Raw genomic sequence first — 19,733 nt, forward strand, 5'->3', positions numbered from 1 at the left:
ATTAACTTTATTTCCTAAATACAAAGCGTTATGTTTGGGGCAAATCCAACACATCACTTAGTACCACTTCATATTTTCAAGCATTGTCATCGGCAAGGACTAGAGTTGTTTTTCGGATAAAACTAAATGGAATAGACCTAAGCACAGGCAAAATCCTAGAGGAAAACCTGGTTGTCTGCTTTCCGACAGACACTGGGAGACAAATTCACCTTTCAGCAGGGCAATAACCTAAAAAACAAGGCCAAATATACACTGGTTGCGTACCAAGACGACATTGAATGTTCTTGAGTGCCCTAGTTAGTTGACTTAAATTTATGTCAAGACCTAAAAATGGCTGTTTAGGAATGATCAACAACCAACTTGACAGAGATCGAAGAATTTAAATAATAAATGTGCAAATATTATACAATCCAGGTGTGCAAAGCTCTTAGAGACTTACCCAGAAAAACTCATAGCTGTAATCACTGCCAAAGGTGATTCTAACATGTATTGAGTCAGGGGTGTGAATACTTGTTACATTTTGTATATATTGTTTTTTAAATAAAAAGTGTCACTTTGTAATTACAGGGTATTGTTTTTTTTATTGAACCTTTATTTAACTAGGCAAGTCAGTTAAGAACAAATTCTTATTTACAATGACGGCACACATCGGTCAAACCCTTGACGCTGGGCCAATTGTGCGCCGTCCTATGGGACTCCCAAACATTGCCGGTTGTGATACAGGGATGCGTGTAGACGGGTGACAATTTTTTGTTGTTGATTTAATCAATTTTCAATTCAGGCTGCCACACAACATGTGGAATAAGTCAAGGTGTACGAAAACTTTCTGAAGGCACCGTACAAATGGATTATTGTATTTACTATACAACTGTTGTGGAACTTGGACATTTTCATTCCCCGTCAACCACACCACAGCCACCTCTGTAGAATAAAATGCTGTCAAACATCAACCAGGTAGACCCAGAAGCAAGTGAAATGTGATTTTTGCTAAATTCCAGTCACACACAGATTCTGTTCACATGAATTGACACAGCAGCTAGATTGTATTCGAAAACGTTTTATTTTTTATTTAGTGTGATTTCATTTCACCCTTAGTCAGTATAGTACAGCGAGCGTACAAAGTCTTTCATTTGTATGCGTGTGTGAGTAATGCCTACTTTCAGCAGCCTAAACTTCTACTCCTGTTTGTATCTACTGAAAGCTTCACGCTACCAGACACACATTTTCAGTTTGAAACACAAAAACAAAACATTGGGGAAGGCTTTTACAATTAAAGGTCAAGGGTTAAGGTCAGCAATAGGGCACGCTCCCAGAACACTGGAGGCCAGCAAGGTCACAGGTTAAAGGTCGTCGTCTTCATCTGGAAGCGCAGTTTCTGCGGCAACCTGGAGGGATGAGGAAAATGTATCACCTGTAAAACTAAATACTTGTATGTATGCAAGTTCCTGATGTAAATAAAAACAATTAAAATAAATAACACTTCAAACACTGATCCAGCCTGTGTGTGTACGGTGTATAGCGTGTGCGACTTCTGCATGTGTGTGTGTTCTGCATGCGTGTCATCTGCACGTGTGTACGTTTTCTGCATGCGTGTACGCACTTTAAGGTCATTCTCGTACTGCGCGGCCAGGGAGGCGTCCATGACGACCTCCGGGGGGGCGAGGGCTGGCATCTCCACAAACTCTAGGTTGGGGTCTCCTACCAGCTTCCTGGCCAGCCACAGGAAGGGCTTTTCAAAGTTGTAGTTACTCTTGGCTGAGATGTCGTAGTACTGATGGGGAAGTGGAGAGTCAGTCAATTAGGTATGATCTTCTCTATCCAGGCTCTCTCTCGCTCTCTCATTCTTTCACACACACAGGTTTATAAACACCTACTCAAAGGGTTTTTATTTGTACTATTTTCTACAATTTAGACTACTTTAGACATCAAAACTATGAAATAACACATACGGAATCATGGAGTAACCAAAATAATACATTTGATATTCTTCAACGTAGCCACCCTTTTCCTTGATGACAGCTTTGCACACTCTTGGCGTTCTCTCAACCAGCTTCATGAGGTAGTCACCTGGAAGGCTTTTCCAACAGTCTTGAAGGAGTTCCCACATATGCTGAGCACTTGTTGGCTGCTTTTCCTTCACTCTGCAGTCCAACTCATACCAAACCATCTCAATTGGGTTGAGGTCGGGTGATTGTGATTCGCTTTGCTTATTTGAGCTGTTCTTGCCATTTTACCAAATAGGGCTATCTTCCACATACCACAACTAGCTTGTCACAACACAACTGATTGGCTCATTAAGGAAAATAATTCCACAAATTAACTTTTAACAAGGCACACCTGTTAATTGAAATGCATTCCAGGTGGCTACCTCATGAAGCTGGTTGAGAGAATGCCAAGAGTGTGCAAAGTTGTCATCAAGGCAAAGAGTGGCTACTTTGAAGAACCTCAAATATAAAATACATTTTTGGTTACTACATGATTCCATATGTGTTATTTCATAGTTGTGATGTCTTCACTATTATTCTACACTGTAGAATATAGTAAAAATAAAGAAAACCCCTTGAATGAGATGGTGTACAAACTATCTAATCAAATCTATTTTAGCTATTTAAATGCTATTTTAGCTCTCCCATCTAAAAAAAAGGAACCAAGGAAGGGAGAAACACTGCAGACACAGCACTCCAGCTGAGGCATACAGTTGAAGTTGGAAGTTTACATAAACTGAGTTTAAATGTATTTGGCTAAGGCGTTTCACAATTCCTGACATTTAATCCTAGTAAAATAAACCCCGTCTTAGGATCAGTTAGGATCCCCACTTTATTTTAAGAATGTGAAATGTCAGAATAATAGCATAGAGTATGATTTATTTCAGCTCTTATTTCTTACATCACATTCCCAGTGGGTCAGAAGTTTACATACACTCAATTAGTATTTGGTAGCATTGCCTTTAAATTGTTTAACTTGGGTCAAACGTTTTGGGTAGCCTTCCACAAGCTTCCCACAATAAGTTAGGAGGAATAGGCCAAAATTCACCCTGACAGAGCTGGTGTAACTGAGTCAGGTTTGTAGGGCTCCTTGCTCGCACACGCTTTTTCAGTTCTGCCCACAAATGTTCTATGGGATTGAGGTCAGGGCTTTGTGATGGCCACTCCAATACCTTGACTTTGTTCTCCTTAATCCATTTTGCCACAATTTTGGAAGTATGCTTTGGGTCATTGTCCATTTGGAAGACCCATTTGCGACCAAGCTTTAACTTCCTGACTGATGTCTTGAGATATTGCTTCAATATATCCACATAATGTTCCTCCCTCATGATGCCATCTATTTTGTGAATTGCACCACATTTACATTACATTACATTTAAGTCATTTAGCAGACGCTCTTATCCAGAGCGACTTACAAATCACCAGTACCTCCTGCAGCAAAGCACCCCCACAACATGATGCTGCCACCCCCGTGCTTCACGGTTGGGATGGTGTTCTTCTGCTTGCAAGCTTCCCCCTTTTTCCTCCAAACATAACGATGGTCATTATGGCCAAACAGTTCTATTTTTGTTTCATCAGATCTTAGGACATTTCTCCAAAATGTATGGTCTTTGTCCCCATGTGCAGTTGCAAACCGTAGTCTGGCTTTTTTATGGCAGTTTTGGAGCAGTGGCTTCTTCCTTGCTGAGAGGCCTTTCAGGTTATGTCGATATAGGACTTGTTTCGCTGTGAATATAGATACTTTTGTACCTGTTTCCTCCAGCATCTTCACAAGGTCCTTTGCTGTTGTTTTGGGATTCATTTGCACTTTTCGCACCAAAGTACGTTCATCTCTAGGAGACAGAATGAGTCTCCTTCCTGAGCGGTATGATGGCTGCGTTGTCCCATGGTGTTTATACAGATAAACATGGTACCTTCAGGCGTTTGGAAATTGCTCCCAAGGATGAACCAGACTTGTGAAGGTCTACAATTTTGTTTCTAGTCTTTTGATTTTCCCATGACGTCATGCAAAGAGGCACTGAGTTTGAAGGTAGGCCTTGAAATACATCCACAGGTACACCTCTAAATGACTCAGATTATGTAAATTAGCCTATCAGAAGCTTCTAAAGCCTTGACAATTGTCTGGAATTTTCCTAGCTGTTTAAAGGCACAGTCAACATAGTGTATGTAAACTTCTGACCCACTGGAATTGTGATACAGGGAATTATAAGTTAAATAATCTGTCTATAAACAATTGTTGGAAAAATGACTTGTGTCATGCAAAGTAGATGTCCTAACCGACTTGCCAAAAATATAGTTTGTTATCAAGAAATTTGTGGAGTGGTTGAAAAACGACTTCAACTGTATATACTTGTAGAGACTGTTTTGTTTTACCTGTCAGCTAACACACCTACAGTGGGGGAAAAAAGTATTTGATCCCCTGCTGATTTTGTATATGTTTGCCCACTGACAAAGAAAGGATCAGTCTATAATTTTAATGGTAGGTTTATTTGAACAGTGAGAGACAGAATAACAACAAAAATATCCAGAAAAATGCATGCCAGAAATGTTATAAATTGTTTTGCATTTTAATGAGGGAAATAAGTATTTGACCCCCTCTCAATCAGAAAGATTTCTGGCTCCCAGGTGTCTTTTATACAGGTAACGAGCTGAGATTAGGAGCACACTCTTAAAGGAAGTGCTCCTAACCGCAGCTTGTTACCTGTAAAAAAGACACCTGTCCACAGAAGCAATCAATCAGATTCCAAACTCTCCACCATGGCCAAGACCAAAGAGCTCTCCAAGGATGTCAGGGACAAGATTGTAGACCTGCACAAGGCTGGAATGGGCAACAAGACCATCGCCAAGCAGCTTGGTGAGAAGGTGACAACATTTGGTGCGATTATTCGCAAATGGAAGAAACACAAAAGAACTGTCAATATCCCTCAGCCTGGGGCTCCATGCAAGATCTCACCTCAGAGTTGCAATGATCATGAGAACGGTGAGGAATCAGCCCAGAACTACACGGGAGGATCTTGTCAATGATCTCAAGGCAGCTGGGACCATAGTCACCAAGAAAACAATTGGTAACACACTACGCCGTGAAGGACTGAAATCATGCAGCACCCGCAAGGTCCCCCTGCTCAAGAATACATATATATGCCCGTCTGAAGTTTGCCAATGAACATCTGAATGACTCAGAGGACAACTGGTGAAAGTGTTGTGGTCAGATGAGACCAAAATGGAGCTCTTTGACATCAACTCAACGTGTTTGGAAGAGGAGGAATGCTGCCTATGACCCCAAGAACACCATCTCCACCGTCAAACATGGAGGTGGAAACATTATGCTTTGGGGGTGTTTTTCTGCTAAGGGGACAGGACAACTTCACCGCATCAAAGGGACGATGGACGGGGCCATGTACCGTCAAATCTTGAGTGAGAACCTCCTTCCCTCAGCCAGGGCATTGAAAATGGGTCGCAGATGGGTATTCCAGCATGACAATGACCCAAAACACACGGCCAAGGCAACAAAGGAGTGGCTCAAGAAGAAGCACATTAAGGTCCTGGAGTGGCCAAGCCAGTCTCCAGACCTTAATCCCATAGAAAATCTGTGGAGGGAGCTGAAGGTTCGAGTTGCCAAACGTCAGCCTTGAAACTTTAATAACTTGGAGAAGATCTGCAAAGAGGAGTGGGACAAAATCCCTCCTGAGATGTGTGCAAACCTGGTGGCCAACTACAAGAAACGTCTGACCTCTGTGATTGCCAACAAGGGTTTTGCCACCAAGTACTATGTCATGTTTTGCAGAGGGGTCAAATACTTATTTCCCTCATTAAAATGTAAATCATTTTATAACATTTTTGACATGCGTTTTTCTGGATTTTGTTGTTGTTATTCTGTCTCTCACTGTTCAAATATACCTACTATTAAAATTATAGACTGATCATTTCTTTGTAAGTGGGCAAACGTACAAAATCAGCAGGGGATCGAATACTTTTTCCCCCCACTGTATCTTAACATGTGCGTCAGGCTGGCGTTGCCGCGGTTACCTGAAGGTTCTTCTTGCGGTGGAACACGATGCTCTTGGCTTTGACCTTCCTGTCCTTGATGTCCACCTTGTTTCCGCACAGGACTATGGGTATGTTCTCGCAGACGCGCACCAGGTCGCGGTGCCAGTTGGGCACGTTCTTGTAGGTGACGCGAGATGTGACGTCGAACATGATGATCGCACACTGGGCTGGAGAGAGATAGGGGAGAGAAGAGTGGAAGGGGGAGAGTAATTGAGTGTATCAGATAATCGTTAAATGTGTGGTGCCCGTACCCATCCGAGTCATTTTGCACCAGAGGGTAAGATTGTGTAGAGATCTGAGGACAGGATGTGACCTAATCTGTATATACTACAATACAATACACAGACATGTGACCCACACAAACGTGACGTACCCTGTATGTAGTAGCCATCTCTGAGACCCCCAAACTTCTCCTGGCCGGCTGTGTCCCAGACGTTGTACTTGATGGTCCCTCGAGTGGTGTGGAAGACCAAGGGGTGCACCTCTACTCCCAGAGTCGCTACAGGGGGAAGAGGAGGGGGAGTGAGGGGCAGGTCAGCCATGGTTCAGGGATCTAGAACAGTTTAAACTCTTGTATGGATTGCTTTTTTTAAAATCACGCTACCCACCTAGCTAAAGTTAGCCACAATAAATTGTAATTCGTAACATATACGTATCGCAAATTACATATACGAATTACAATTCGTATCATATCATGCGAAATGGATGACGGACATCCACAAATACATTTTCTTCCCTTATGAAACGTAACATAGCCTACCAAAGGGAAGGAGACAAATGTGCATTTACTATGTTACGTCTACCCCAGAGTCCAGGTTGAAAAACAATGATGAAGCCTAGTATCCAAGACAGTCAGAAACTGCTTTTCCACATTGGCTAGCTAAACTCATGCGCAGAAACACGTCATTGAGTCTTTTTTTGTCTACAATTATAAAGTTAGCCTGCAAACTAAATTTCCCTCAGGAGAGAATTAAGTCAGATTATTGATTGAATGTATGGTGGTGTTATGAAGGAGAAGAAACAGACGACGAAAAAGAAGGGGTATGTAAAGCTGAGAGAGAGAAGGGGGACAGAGGACTGTCTGGACTCTAAGAAACTCACCAACGTATTTCTTTTCAAACTCTCCCGTTAAATGCCTCTTCACGAAGGTGGTTTTTCCTGTGCCTCCATCTCCGCACAACACTAGCTGAAACACGGACAGTAATTAAAAGAACACATTGGTAAAAAGGAATAGCAACTAAACACCAATGCAGCACTGGTTAGTGCTAGACGAAGGAACAATTCCAACCCAAAGTGTGTATCCCAAATGACACCTATATACAGTGGCAAGAAAAAGTATGTGAACCCTTTGGAATTACCTGGATTTCTGCATAAATTGGTCATAAAATTTGATCTGATCTTCATCTAAGTCACAACAATAGACAAACACAGTCTGCTTACCTAATAACAAACAATTATACGTTTTCATGTCTTTACTGAACACACTGTGTAAACATTCACAGTGCAGGGTGGGAAAGGTATGTGAACCCTTGGATGTAATAACTGGTTGACCATTCTTTGGCAGCAATAACCTCAACCAAACGTTTTCTGTAGTTGCGTATCAGACCTGCACAACGATCAGGAGGAATTTTGGACCATTCCTCTTTACAAAACTGTTTCAGTTCAACAATATTCTTGGGATGTCTGGTGTGAACCACTCGAGGTCATGCCACAGCATCTCAATCGGGTTGAGGTCAGGACTATGACTGGGCCACTCCAGAAGGCGTATTTTCTTCTGTTGATTCATTTCTGTGTTCTGGGTCCTTGTTCTGTTGCATCACCCAACTTCTGTTGCACTTCAATTTTTTCCCCTTATTTTTTTTCTCCAGACATAGTGTTGTGTGTTCCTTCCTTCCAAACAACTCAACTTAAGTTTCATCTGTCCACAGAATATTTTGCCAGTAGCGCCGTGCAACATCCAGGTGCTCTTTTGCAAACTTAAGACTTGCAGCAATGTTTTTTTTGGACAGCAGTGGCTTCTTCCGTGGTGTCCTCCCATGAAAACCATTCTTGTTTAGTGTTTTAAGAATAGTAGACTCATCAACACAGATGTTAGCATGTTCCAGAGATTTCTGTAAGTCTTTAGCTGACACTCTAGGATTCTTTTTAACCTCATTGAGCATTCTGCGCTGTTCTCTTGCAGTCATCTTTGTAGGACGGCCACTCCTAGGGAGAGTAGCAACAGTGCTGAACTTTCTCCATTTATAGACAATTTGACTTACCGTGGACTGATGAACATCAAGGCTTTTAGAGATACTTTTGTAACCCTTTCCAGCTTTATCCAAGTCATCAATTCTTAATCTTAGGTCTTCTGAGATCTCTTTTGTTCGAGGCCTAGTTCACATCAGGCAATGCTTAATGTGAATAGCAAACTTACATTTTGTGAGTGTTTTTTAGATTGCAGAGCAGCTCTAACCAACATCTCCAATCTCGTCTCATTGATTGGACTCCAGTTTAGCTGACTCCAATTATCTTTTGGAGAAGTCATTAACCTTGGGGTTCACATAATTTAAACATTCACAGTGTAGGTTGGGAAAAGTATGTATTCAATATAGACAAGAAAAATACAATAACGTGTGTTATTAGTTTAAGCACACTGTTTGTCTATCGTTGTGACAAAGGAAGTTCAGATAAAAAAAATGTACCAATTTATGTAGAAATCCAGGTAATTCCAAAGGGTTCACATACTTTTTCTTGCAACTGTAGGTCTAGTACACTACTTTTGACCAGAGCCCTATGGGCCCTGGTCAAAAGTTGTGCACTATATAGGGAGTAGGGTGCCATGAGTCAAAGACTCACCTTAAACTGTACATCTGGTTCTGCCATAGCAGTATGTTCTTTGTGTTGGTGATTATACGCTGAAATAACAAGAGGAGAAGAAGAACAGGTTAATAATGGCCAGTGTTGTGTCCCAAATGGCACCCTTTTCACTTTATAGTGCACTACTTTTGACTAGAGACCATAGGGCTCTGCTCAAAATACAGTATAAATCATCAATAGAGGAAGCCACAAGGGGTGCTGCTGGTGTGATGTGGCTTCACAACAATACCTGGCAAAAGTGACTTCAGACACCATGTCCTATTAGTGTTAACTACTTGAGTAATTCCCATATTATTCAGTTATTGATGCTTGGTTGACATGACTGTCTTAGCACTAGGAAAGCAATATGAATGTGTTTTGTTTTGGACATGGTGGAGAGAAGCTGAAAAACCAGCCTGGTCTCAGACTAGGCGTAACATAGTAAAAATACATCCAAAACACTCAAATTAGTGTGATACGTATGGCATGGTTAATAAGACAAAGTTACTTGAGGCAAACACGAAAGGAGGTTGGTTGGTCGGTGTGGATGGGTAGGTGTGGATGGGTAGGTGCGGATGGGTAGGTGCATAATGCAAACGTCTAGCAACCCAAAAGTTGAGCGTTCGAATCTCATCGTGGACAAATGTAGCATTTTAGGAAACACCTACTACTTTGCAACTACTTAGCATGTTAGCTAAACCTTCCCCTAAACCTAACTCATAAACTTAACCCTAACCATAAACCCCTAACTAATGTTAGCCATCTAACTAACGTCTGCCACCTAGATAAAGTTAGCCACAATACATTGTAATTCGTCGCATATACGCATTGCAAATTACATATACAAATTGTAATTAATAACATATAATGCGAAATGGATGACGGACATCCACAAATTCATTTCCTTTCCTTACGAAATGTAACATATCCTACCAAAGGGAAGGAGACAAATGTACATTTACCATGTTACGTCTACCCCAGAGTCCAGGTTGAAAAACAATGACGAAGCCTAGTATCCAAGACAGTCAGAAACTGCTTTTCCAATAGAAATCCCAGATGACGCTTTTAGGCGATGTCATGGCGACGTTGGCTAGCTAAACTCACGTGCAGAAACACGTCATCGTGTCTTTTTGTCAACAATAATAATTTGCATAGAAAATATACTTGACAAAAATATAAACGCAACATGCAAAAATGTCAACGATTTTACTGAGTTACAGTTCATATAAGTAAATCAGTCAATGTTTATAACACCTTGACCCCCCCCCAATACAGATATTTCGATTAAAGAAAAATCCACACGTCATACGAATACAAATGTCTATATTTAGAAAATATCCATTATATCTACCGTTTCAATAACTTTATTTGCAACATTGCGTTTGTCGAATAAACCTGGGCCAATGGAATCCTGCCTAATGGAAGTGGTCCAACTGTACACACCGTATTGCTGCAGTTATAGCGTGCTATAGTTTCAGCACATGTGCAATGCAATTGGAAGTCCAGTCAACCAGCCTACCCACATATTTAGCGAGCTACAGCAATTTTTCATGAGGCTTCGCGTTACACATGGTCCAGTAGCTAATCATTTGTTTTTACGAAAATGTACCAAAACAAAAGTGTTGTATTAACAACTTTGCATGACACACTGAAATTGCAGCTCGAGTGTAACAAGTTGATATGCTAGCTATCTCTAGCTCGCGCCACTGGGAACCAATGTCTTCTGACTATGCTAACAAGCTATCAAACGTTAGCTAGCTAACATTAGACAGCTAAACTTTGTTTAGGACGAGACATGAGTGTCAGCACAATACAATAACTCTAATCCTGTATTCAGATATTTGAATTGATGTCTGTGTTTTGACATGGCAGAGTAAATGGATCATATTTTCTAAACTCTTACGTCCACACTTACCCCCACGGTTTCGGATGGAATAGCTAGCTAGGCGCTAAAGGTGCTATGGGCCTTCAAGCACCTTCGATGAATTTGGCTAATGTGTGTGACGTTTTTTGGTTGCCTGTATCACGTGATCTCTGACATGGTTGCGAGAGAAGGTTGTTGAGGTTTTTAATCAAAGACAGTACAATATGAATATAGGCGGAAACTGCTTCTCCGATAGACGGGTTGGTTGTTTAGCAACAAACCTGACAGGTGCACAACTATGGGGCAAAACAGACGGGGTTGGCTTAGATTGATGACAACATGTAAACTACACCGAGTGAGTGTACAAAACATCCGGAACTCCTCTTCCGATTACAGACTATCCAGGTGAAAGCCTTATTGATGTCAGCTGTTAAATCCATTTCAATCAGTGTAGATGAAAGGAAGGAGGCAGGTTAAAGAAGGATTTTTTAAGCTTAAGCCTTGCAACATGGATTGTGTGTGTGTGTGCGCGCGCGCGCGCCATTCAGAGTGTGAATGGGCAATAGAAAAGTACACTGGTTTGAGTGCATCAAGAACTGCAACGCTGCTTGGTTTTCACGCTCAAACAGTTTCCTGTGTGTATGAAGAATGGTCCACGACCCGAAGAACATCCAGCCAATTTGACACAACTTTGGGAATTATTGGAGTCAACATCGGCCAACATCTCTGTGGAAAGCTTTTGACACCTTGTAGAGTCCATGCCCAATGAATTGAGGCTGTTCTGAGAGCAAAGGGGGGTCAAACTCATAAGGAAGGTGTTCCTAATGTTTTGTACACTGTATTTAATGAGCACTTGTCTCTCAAATACATAATTATGTTTAGAAAAATGTAAATTTTTATTTCACCTTTATTTAACCAGGTAGGCCAGTTGAGAACAAGTTCTCATTTACAACTGCGACCTGGACAAGATAAAGCAAAGCTGTGTGACAAAAACAACATCACAGAGTTACACATGGGATAAACAAAGGTACAGTCAAGTAGAGATACTGGGGTGCAAAAGCGCCAAAAATAAATAACAGTATGGGGATCAGGTAGTTGGGTTTGCTATTTACCGATACAGTGATCGGTAAGCTGCTCTGACAGCTGATGCTTAAAGTTAGTGAGGGCGATATAAGTCTCCAGCTTCAGTAATTTTTGCAATTCATTCCAGTCATTGGCAGCAGAGAACTGGAAGGAAAGGTGGCCAAAGGACATGTTGGCTTTGGGGATGATCAGTGAGATATGCCTGCTGGAGCGTGTGCTACGGGTGGGTGTTGCTATGGTGACCAGTGAGCTGAGATAAGGTGGGACTTTACCTAGCAAAGACTTATAGATGACCTGGAACCAGTGGGTTGGCAACGACGGCCAGCCAACGAGAGCATACAGGTCGCAGTGGTGGGTAGTATATGGGGTTTTGGTTACAAAACGGATGGCACTGTGATAGACTACATCCAATTTGCTGAGGAGAGTGTTGGGGGCTATTTTGTAAAGGACATTGCCAAAGTCAAGGATCGGTAGGATAGTCCGTTTTACGAGTGTATGTTTGGCAGCATGAGTGAAGGAGGCTTTGTTGTGAAATACGGTTCTAGATTTAATTTTGGATTGGAGATGCTTAATGTGAGTCTGGAAGGAGAGTTTACAGTCTAACCAGACACCTAGAATATGTGGACAACTACAAATACCTAAGTCAGAACCGTCCAGAGTAGTGATGCTCGGCGGGCTGGCAGGTGCTGGCAGCAATCGGTTGAAGAGCATGCATTTAGTTTTACTAGCATTTAAGAGCAGTTGGAGGCTATGGAAGGAGTGTTGTATGGCATTGAAGCTCGTTTGGAGGTTAGCTAGCTAGCTAATGTTAGCCATATTAATATTGACATGAAATCAGTCAAAAAAACTCAGAACCAGAAATGGTATCAAGAACGAGTCGAAACAAGATGGTAACTTGACAAGTGAAGTTGTGGGGCTTGCTTCAGCTCTTTAAAAGTATTTTTGTGGTAATGTAAGAAGCTTACAGTAACTGGTCCTGTATAGCTCAGTTGGTAGAGCCTGGTGCTTGCACCATCAGGGTAGTGGGTTTGATTCCTGGAGTCTCTCATACATAAAATGTATGCATGCATTCCTGTAAGTTGCTTTGGATGAAAGCATCTGCTAACTGGCATATAATATATATAACTAATTTAACACCTGGTGATGTCACCTGGCAGGCCAAAAATTCCATCTCACCAAAACAGGCTGAAATTTCAGGCAGTCTTTTCTAACAGCTCTTATACTTAAAGGGAATTAGCCACAATTTCACATTACTATTCCAACCTCATAGTGTGGAAATATATATAAAATACAGGATAATAAATTGTTTTACTGCACTGGGCCTTTAAAAGAAGACACGCAGGCCATTTGAAAAAATATATATATTTTACATAATTTGAAGTCTACAAGTATTTAACCTTTGTACAATTCTCATGACAACAAACCCCTCATTTAACTTTGTGTTTGCAGCAGGCTAATATATCTACTAGTTTGAGGATATTATAATCGAGCCTGAGTCTATCATGTACCAACTGGTTGTGTAACGCTTTCTGACAAAATGATAACACTCTGCCCTTAAAACAGAGTAGGACTACGTCCCAAATGGCACACTCTTCCTTAAATAGTGCATTACTTTTGACCAGAATCTTATGGGCCCTGGTCAAAAGTAGTGCACTATATAGGAGATAAGATGCCATTTGGAACAGAAAGTAGGTAGTTGTCCCTAACCACTAACACATGTTGAGATTGTTTTCCTTCCCCCTAATGGTTCAGGTTAGGGTAGTCTGATCCTAGATCTGTGGTTAGGGGCAATATCTTACCTCGAATCAGATCAACAGTACTGTTGAGGAAAGACATCAGGGGTGCGTTCAGTAGGGCACAGCATTGTGGAACGTTCAGATAGAAATATGGTACGTAGAACAAACATGCCTCTCTGACAAGAAGAATAAAGAATCATGTGTGAACCACTGACCTGGATCAACTGTATGGCTGGACGCATGTCTGTGTCAGAGAGGCGGTTGGATATCTATACAATGTGTGTGTCAGTCTGTCATACCGCATCTGTCTAGAACCGAAGTGTGTGTGTGTGTGTGTGTGTTTTATGGTGATCTGCAAAGTATGGTTGGTCAGGCAGTGTTTGTCTTGGTTCCTAAGACCATCAAACTTTTACAGATGCACCACTGAGAGCATACTGTCGGGCTGTATCACAGCCTGGTAGAACTGCACAGCCCATAACCGCAGGGCTCTCCAGAGCATGGTGCGGTCTGCCCAACGCATCATCGGTGGCACACTGCCTGCCCTCTAGGACACCTACAGCACCCGATGTCACAGGAAGGTCAAAATCATCAAAGACATCTAACAAAAGACCCACGGCCTGTTCACCATGATCATCCAGAAGGCGAGGTCAGTACAGGTGCATCAAAGCTGGGACCGAGAGACTGAAAAACAACTACTACCTCAAGGCCATCAGACTGTTAAATAGCCATCACTAGCTGGCCGCCACCCAGTACCCTGCCCTGAACTTAGTCCCTGTCACTAGCCGGCTACCACCCGGTTACCCGTGGCGCAGCGTTCTAAGGCACTACATCTCAGTGCAAAAGGCATCACTACAGTCCCTGGTTTGAATCCAGGCTGAATCACATCAGGCTGTGATTGGGAGTTCCATAGGGCAGCGCACAATTGGCCCAGTGTTGTCTGGGTTTGGCCGGGGTAGGCCATCATTGTAAAAAAGTTGTTCTTAACTGACTTGCCTAGTTAAATAAAGGTAAAATAAAAAATACAAATACTCAAACCTGCACCTTAGAGGCTGCTGCCCTATGTACATTGACATGGAATCACTGGTCACTTTAATAATGTTTACATACTGATTTACTAATTTCATATGTATACAGCCTGTCTATCGATAGAGATAATCAGCTTGTATTGTTGGCAAAGATCTCGGCCTCCCACTTGTCAAGTAGTTCCTCGTCGTTGTAAAGTTGAGAGAAAGTCAAGCACTGACACCAAACTTGGTTCTAGGCTTATTTAGTGAGGAAACTGTGACACTTGTTACGCTCTAGTTCAGAGGCATTTGGACTCTTCTACCAAAATGCCAGATAACGCTTGTAGGCGATGTCGGTCAGCTAAGTTCATGGGCAGAAATATGTCACGGAGTGCCGAACTGCGCCTGTGCAGGCCGTCAAATCAAAGTCACTTCTTCGATATAAAGTTGTTTTTGACTAATTTAAAACGTGTCAGTTTATCACTTTCACATGATTGGAGTAATAACGTTCAAATACTGAAGACATTCGCTCAAATCTAGGTTCTGCCTTTAGATTGAGAAAATTAACAACTAAGGAAGATTTTTTTCTTCACTCATTTGAAAAAACCCCAGCCTGTTCTACTTTGTCTGTTTCGCAAGCATTCTCAAAAGTCTCACGGTGTTGCGACTCTGGGTTCAGAAATTCGGTGCTAGTATAGTTTTCTAAGCTGATACTCTCGACCTCTACAAGTAAACATTAGCCCTGTTGAGAAATGCATTATAGACTAGCACTCTTACATGAGAAGTGTTGAAATATTCTAGCAACTTCCAATTTAAAGTATGGTCCAGCTGCTCGCTACAATGTGCAAACCTCCAAAAATTACCAGAGAAATAACAAAGTGAATGCGTGCGACTACACTTTCAGGTCATAGCATATTCAGGTGCTCACAAGCTAATTTCATAATAAACCCATTACATTGTACCGGCTATTGTACAATAAAGAAAGTATCTCCTCGTTGTAACAATAGCTATGTTTCCATTAACTTGTCCTGTGATTCTGTTGACATTTAAAACGTTTGCATTGAATACATATTCGACAATTGCCTGCTACGGTGTTTCCATTTAAGTCTTTTCTCGATATAAACAGCTGGACGTAATGACGTCACAGCAAAACAAATTAAATAAACTACTCAGAGTGGAATAAAAATGAAGTGGTTGAAGTGTTACCATTACCCATTTAGGCAAATTGTGCATTAATAAATTGGCGACAGCCTGTAAGCCCTCCCACCTGCAGTGCCTTCAGAAAGTATTCACACCCTTTGAAATTGTGGTACAGTCTGAATTTTAAATTGATTCAATTCTGATTTTGTGTCACTGGACTACACAATCCCCCATAGCATCTAAGTGGAATGATGTATTTTTTTTTTTACAAATTAATACAAAATGAAAAGCTGAAATCACTTGAGTCAACAATAAGTATTCAACCCATTTGTTATGGCAAGCCTAAGTAAGTTCAGGAGTAAAAATGTACTTAACAAGTCACATAATACGTTGCATGGACTCACTCTGTGTGCAATAATAGTGTTTAACATGATTTTTTAATGGCTACCTCATTTCTGTACCCCACACATACAACTACCTACCTGTAAGGTTCCTCAGTCGAGCAGTGAATTTCAAACACAGACTCAACCACAAAGACCAGGAAGGTTTTCCAATGCCTCGTAAAGAAGAGCACCTATTGGTATTTTAAATATAACTAGGCAAGTCAGTTAAGAACAAATTCTTATTTACAATGACGGCCTAGGAACAGTGGGTTAACTGCCTTGTTCAGGGGAAGAAAGACAGATTTTACCTTGTGGCCAGTCGTGTATAGCCGTAACGGAAATTTTGGTGACCGTATTTGACCTTTTCTGCTGCTTTTGAGATACGGTTCGATCCCTCCTTGGGGCACTACTTGATTGAGTAAATAAACAATCACAATACAGTAACTATTGGTCACTCTTATGTATTATTATTCTAATATGTATTCATTATAGAATTGTGTCAGTTATTAATGATAAACCTTTAAACGGCACTCTTCCTCCCCTCCCCCCATATCTCTCCCCATCTCTCTATTTTTAAGCCCCAGATGACAAAACCTACACACAGTCCAAGGGTTGCAGGTCTGCCAACTTCCTTCTGGTCACACATTGTATTCAGAGAAATATCCAATAAACCAAAGACATTGCTTTAACTGTGAAGGTACTTTATTGCAGATATTTTCCTCAAATAAAATGGAGCATACATAAAATAAACAAGTTATTACAATTGATTTACATTGGGTCTAATGTGTGTGTGAGAGGGAGACATGTTTTTCAACTCAGAAAAAAGCACCCAGAATTTCCTCAAACTGTAAACATTAAGCCGTAGTCTTTTACAATATTATCAATCACAATTTGATTTGAGTAATTATGTAGATATTGAGAATGGATATGAAGGAGTAGATTTCTACAATCCTAAAATAAAATGGAGCAAACATTAAATAAACAAGTAGTTACAACTTATTTACATTTTGGATGTGTGTGAGTGCATGTTTTATTTTTCCTTGTCAGCCACCCATCTCTGCTTTGTCGGTCTTGATAGGCCCAGTGTATGTACTTCTGGGTGAGGTTGTCAGGCAGCGGTGAAGTGCATGGCAGATCTGAAAGAGAGATGCACAAAGCGACAGTAAGTACACAGCTCAACATGTCTGTGTGTACATCTGTTGGTGTGAGTGAGCATATGCAATATAAATCTGAATTACCTGCATCAATGTGGGAATCCTCAAAAGTTTCTCCCTTCACGGCCAGTGTAGTAGGAACTGGTGCAGCCGGTAAATGAAATACCACAGCAGAGGACTGCTGTGACTGCAGATGAACTGCTGGGGGTGGCAGATCTAAAAGAGAGAGGCACAATTTTCTTAACTGACAATAATCATACAACTAAATAGACTGAATGACTGTAAGGCCTAGTTTCAATCAGATCAAGCGTTAACCGGCGATAGCCGACACCCGCATAGCTGATGTTTTGGCGGCGTCTGACGTGTAACTGCGTTGAATCTGTCAAATCATTGTCACAAAACTACACCCGCCCTACTCTCGTTACCAGTTCAGAACGAGAAAATATAGGTTATATAGAAATAACGCCACTCAAATTCAAAATCATTCAACTAAATAATGATCATTTCTATCAGCCTAATCGAGGTGTAGATTACATCTCAAATTGCAGTGTTCTAACTTGTAAACAGGGCTGCATGAGATTTCTGTTAATGTGACTCCGTGCAGCCAATGGCAATGTCCGCTTTAGGTATAATGCCAGGAGCAGCTTGTGGATTTGACAGCTCTAACACAGTTCCACCTCAGACAACGCCAAAACAACCGCTATGTGGATGTCGGCTAAAGCGGACGTGATTGAATAGAGCCCCAAGTGAGGGAGAGTGTGCATGTGTGTGTCTATAAGGTTCTACTTGTGAGTTTTTAAAATTCTGTTTATTTTCTATATTTCATCCTCTGGGTTAACAGTTACCAACTGGAATCTTTTTCATTTCTATTTTCTATTTTACAAAAAAAAGTTCTAGGGAGGGGCTGTACAGTCATTGCTTTTGTCCAATCACAATGCAACTTAGGCTTTGGGTTACACAGCTAAGAGGTGAAAAAGGCAATGCTGTACCTGTATCACCTGTCGTGGCCGGTGTTGCAGGTGCAGGGGCATACGACTGCAGCTGTGAAGACTGTGGTTGAGCTAATAGGGGTGTCAGATCTAAAAGAGAGAGGAACAATTTTCTTAAGTTGAAATAATTATACAACGAAACCGAGTGATTGATTGAGTGTGTATACGTGTGTTTGATAATTACCTGGACCACATCACACTGCTTCAGGTCTACAAGACTCTGGAAGTTCCAGCCTGCCACTCCAGGCCTGGAACATCTTGGTGGAAAGACAGTTACCTGTCACCCACCGAGCAGGTTGGCAGATCTGAAAAAATGGACACAATATAATTTTAATGACTACACACTAACCTAAACAAAACAGACTTTGGGAGGCGCACAGTAGTACATAGAGTCATGACTACATGGAACTCTATTCCACATCAAGTAATTCACGCAAGCAGTAAAATTTGATTTCAAAAACAGATAAAAATAAACCTTATGTAACAGCGGGGACTGTGAAGAGACACATGATAACATACACACTGTACACAAGGATTTTGTGTTGTAGACATGTGGTAGTAAAGCAGTGGCCCAAGTGTACACACAATGTTTGCCAGCTCAGTGACCGGTGATGCACCTATTCCTGTTTACAGAGTGTGCATCCCTCCCCGGTCCCACGACCTGCATGGAGAAGTGCCACTGAGTCAACATGTGACCAGATCATTATTACATCCTGATAGAATCATTTGCATGTTTAAGATAATGACTAAAGTATTCCACCCTGAAACCATATAATTGTGTGAAATGTATTAAAATCATAAAACTATAATCTGATGATGTGTGTAGTTTTAGTCAGAATTGGAACCAGGACATTTTGTTCCGTTTAGCTATGTAAGCAGAGTGCAAGTGTGAAACAAAGGATAAGAGGAGCTATCGACAGACAAGTTGTGCTACTGTGAAACCAATATCAGGATATTCTATCCCCACCCGTGGAGGGAGAAATTGTTAGGCTTGCAGAAAATTATGAAACATGTTGCAGAATATGATAAACAATGTATGTGTGTAGTGGAAAAGTAACTGTCTGAGCAAGGCGTAGCTTAAGATTTTAACTTGTTTGTGTGTGTGTGTATAAAAGATTCGCTCTGCACTTGAAGGGCAGAGTGCTCTCTGAATAAAGTATTAACCTATTGCAGGCTGAGACTGTCTATTTCTTTGAACTGGAGATTTACAACCTTCAGAAATTAGACAGAAATATAAAATAGTTCAGTTAGAACATTGGGATAGAAATTCTCATGACACATCCAAATTGGTTTACAAACCCCATTGACAATGCATGAGAAACTGTTTAGGGACATTTAGCAAAGCTCGGGGATTCAATCTAGCAACCTTTTGCTTACTGGCCCAACGCTGTAACCACTAGGCTACCTGGTAGATGGGAAAATAAAATAAAAACAGACATTGAATATCCCTTTGAGGATGGTGAAGTTATTAATGACCAGTGCTGGGAAAAAGTACCCAATGTTCATACTT

At 41.2% G+C, this 19,733-nt stretch overlaps 1 protein-coding gene and 1 long non-coding RNA gene across 3 annotated transcripts; both read right to left on the bottom strand.

Moving 5' to 3' along the window:
• Nucleotides 1–1,040: 1,040 nt before the first annotated feature.
• LOC115191866 (GTP-binding nuclear protein Ran) lies at nt 1,041–10,940 on the bottom strand. 2 transcript variants are annotated; one of them, XM_029749848.1, is made up of 7 exons: nt 10,774–10,940; nt 8,871–8,929; nt 7,134–7,218; nt 6,406–6,531; nt 6,012–6,199; nt 1,601–1,771; nt 1,041–1,385 (listed from the first exon to the last, which is right to left on the bottom strand). In XM_029749848.1, the coding sequence occupies exons 2-7, from the start codon at nt 8,895–8,897 to the stop codon at nt 1,341–1,343; spliced, it is 642 nt and encodes a 213-aa protein (XP_029605708.1). In that variant the 5' UTR covers nt 8,898–8,929; nt 10,774–10,940; the 3' UTR covers nt 1,041–1,340. The 2 variants fall into 2 exon arrangements, with proteins under 2 accessions (XP_029605708.1, XP_029605706.1); XM_029749846.1 differs by having other exon boundaries at nt 10,786–10,935.
• A 6,190-nt stretch (nt 10,941–17,130) lies between these two features.
• LOC115191870 (uncharacterized) lies at nt 17,131–18,629 on the bottom strand. The gene is made up of 4 exons (XR_003877778.1): nt 18,408–18,629; nt 18,224–18,313; nt 17,319–17,450; nt 17,131–17,216 (listed from the first exon to the last, which is right to left on the bottom strand). It is a non-coding gene; the product is annotated as an uncharacterized LOC115191870 (long non-coding RNA).
• Nucleotides 18,630–19,733: the final 1,104 nt, after the last annotated feature.

This window comes from Salmo trutta, chromosome 4 (genome assembly GCF_901001165.1).
Source record: "Salmo trutta chromosome 4, fSalTru1.1, whole genome shotgun sequence".
Classification (NCBI taxonomy): Eukaryota; Metazoa; Chordata; class Actinopteri; order Salmoniformes; family Salmonidae; genus Salmo; species Salmo trutta.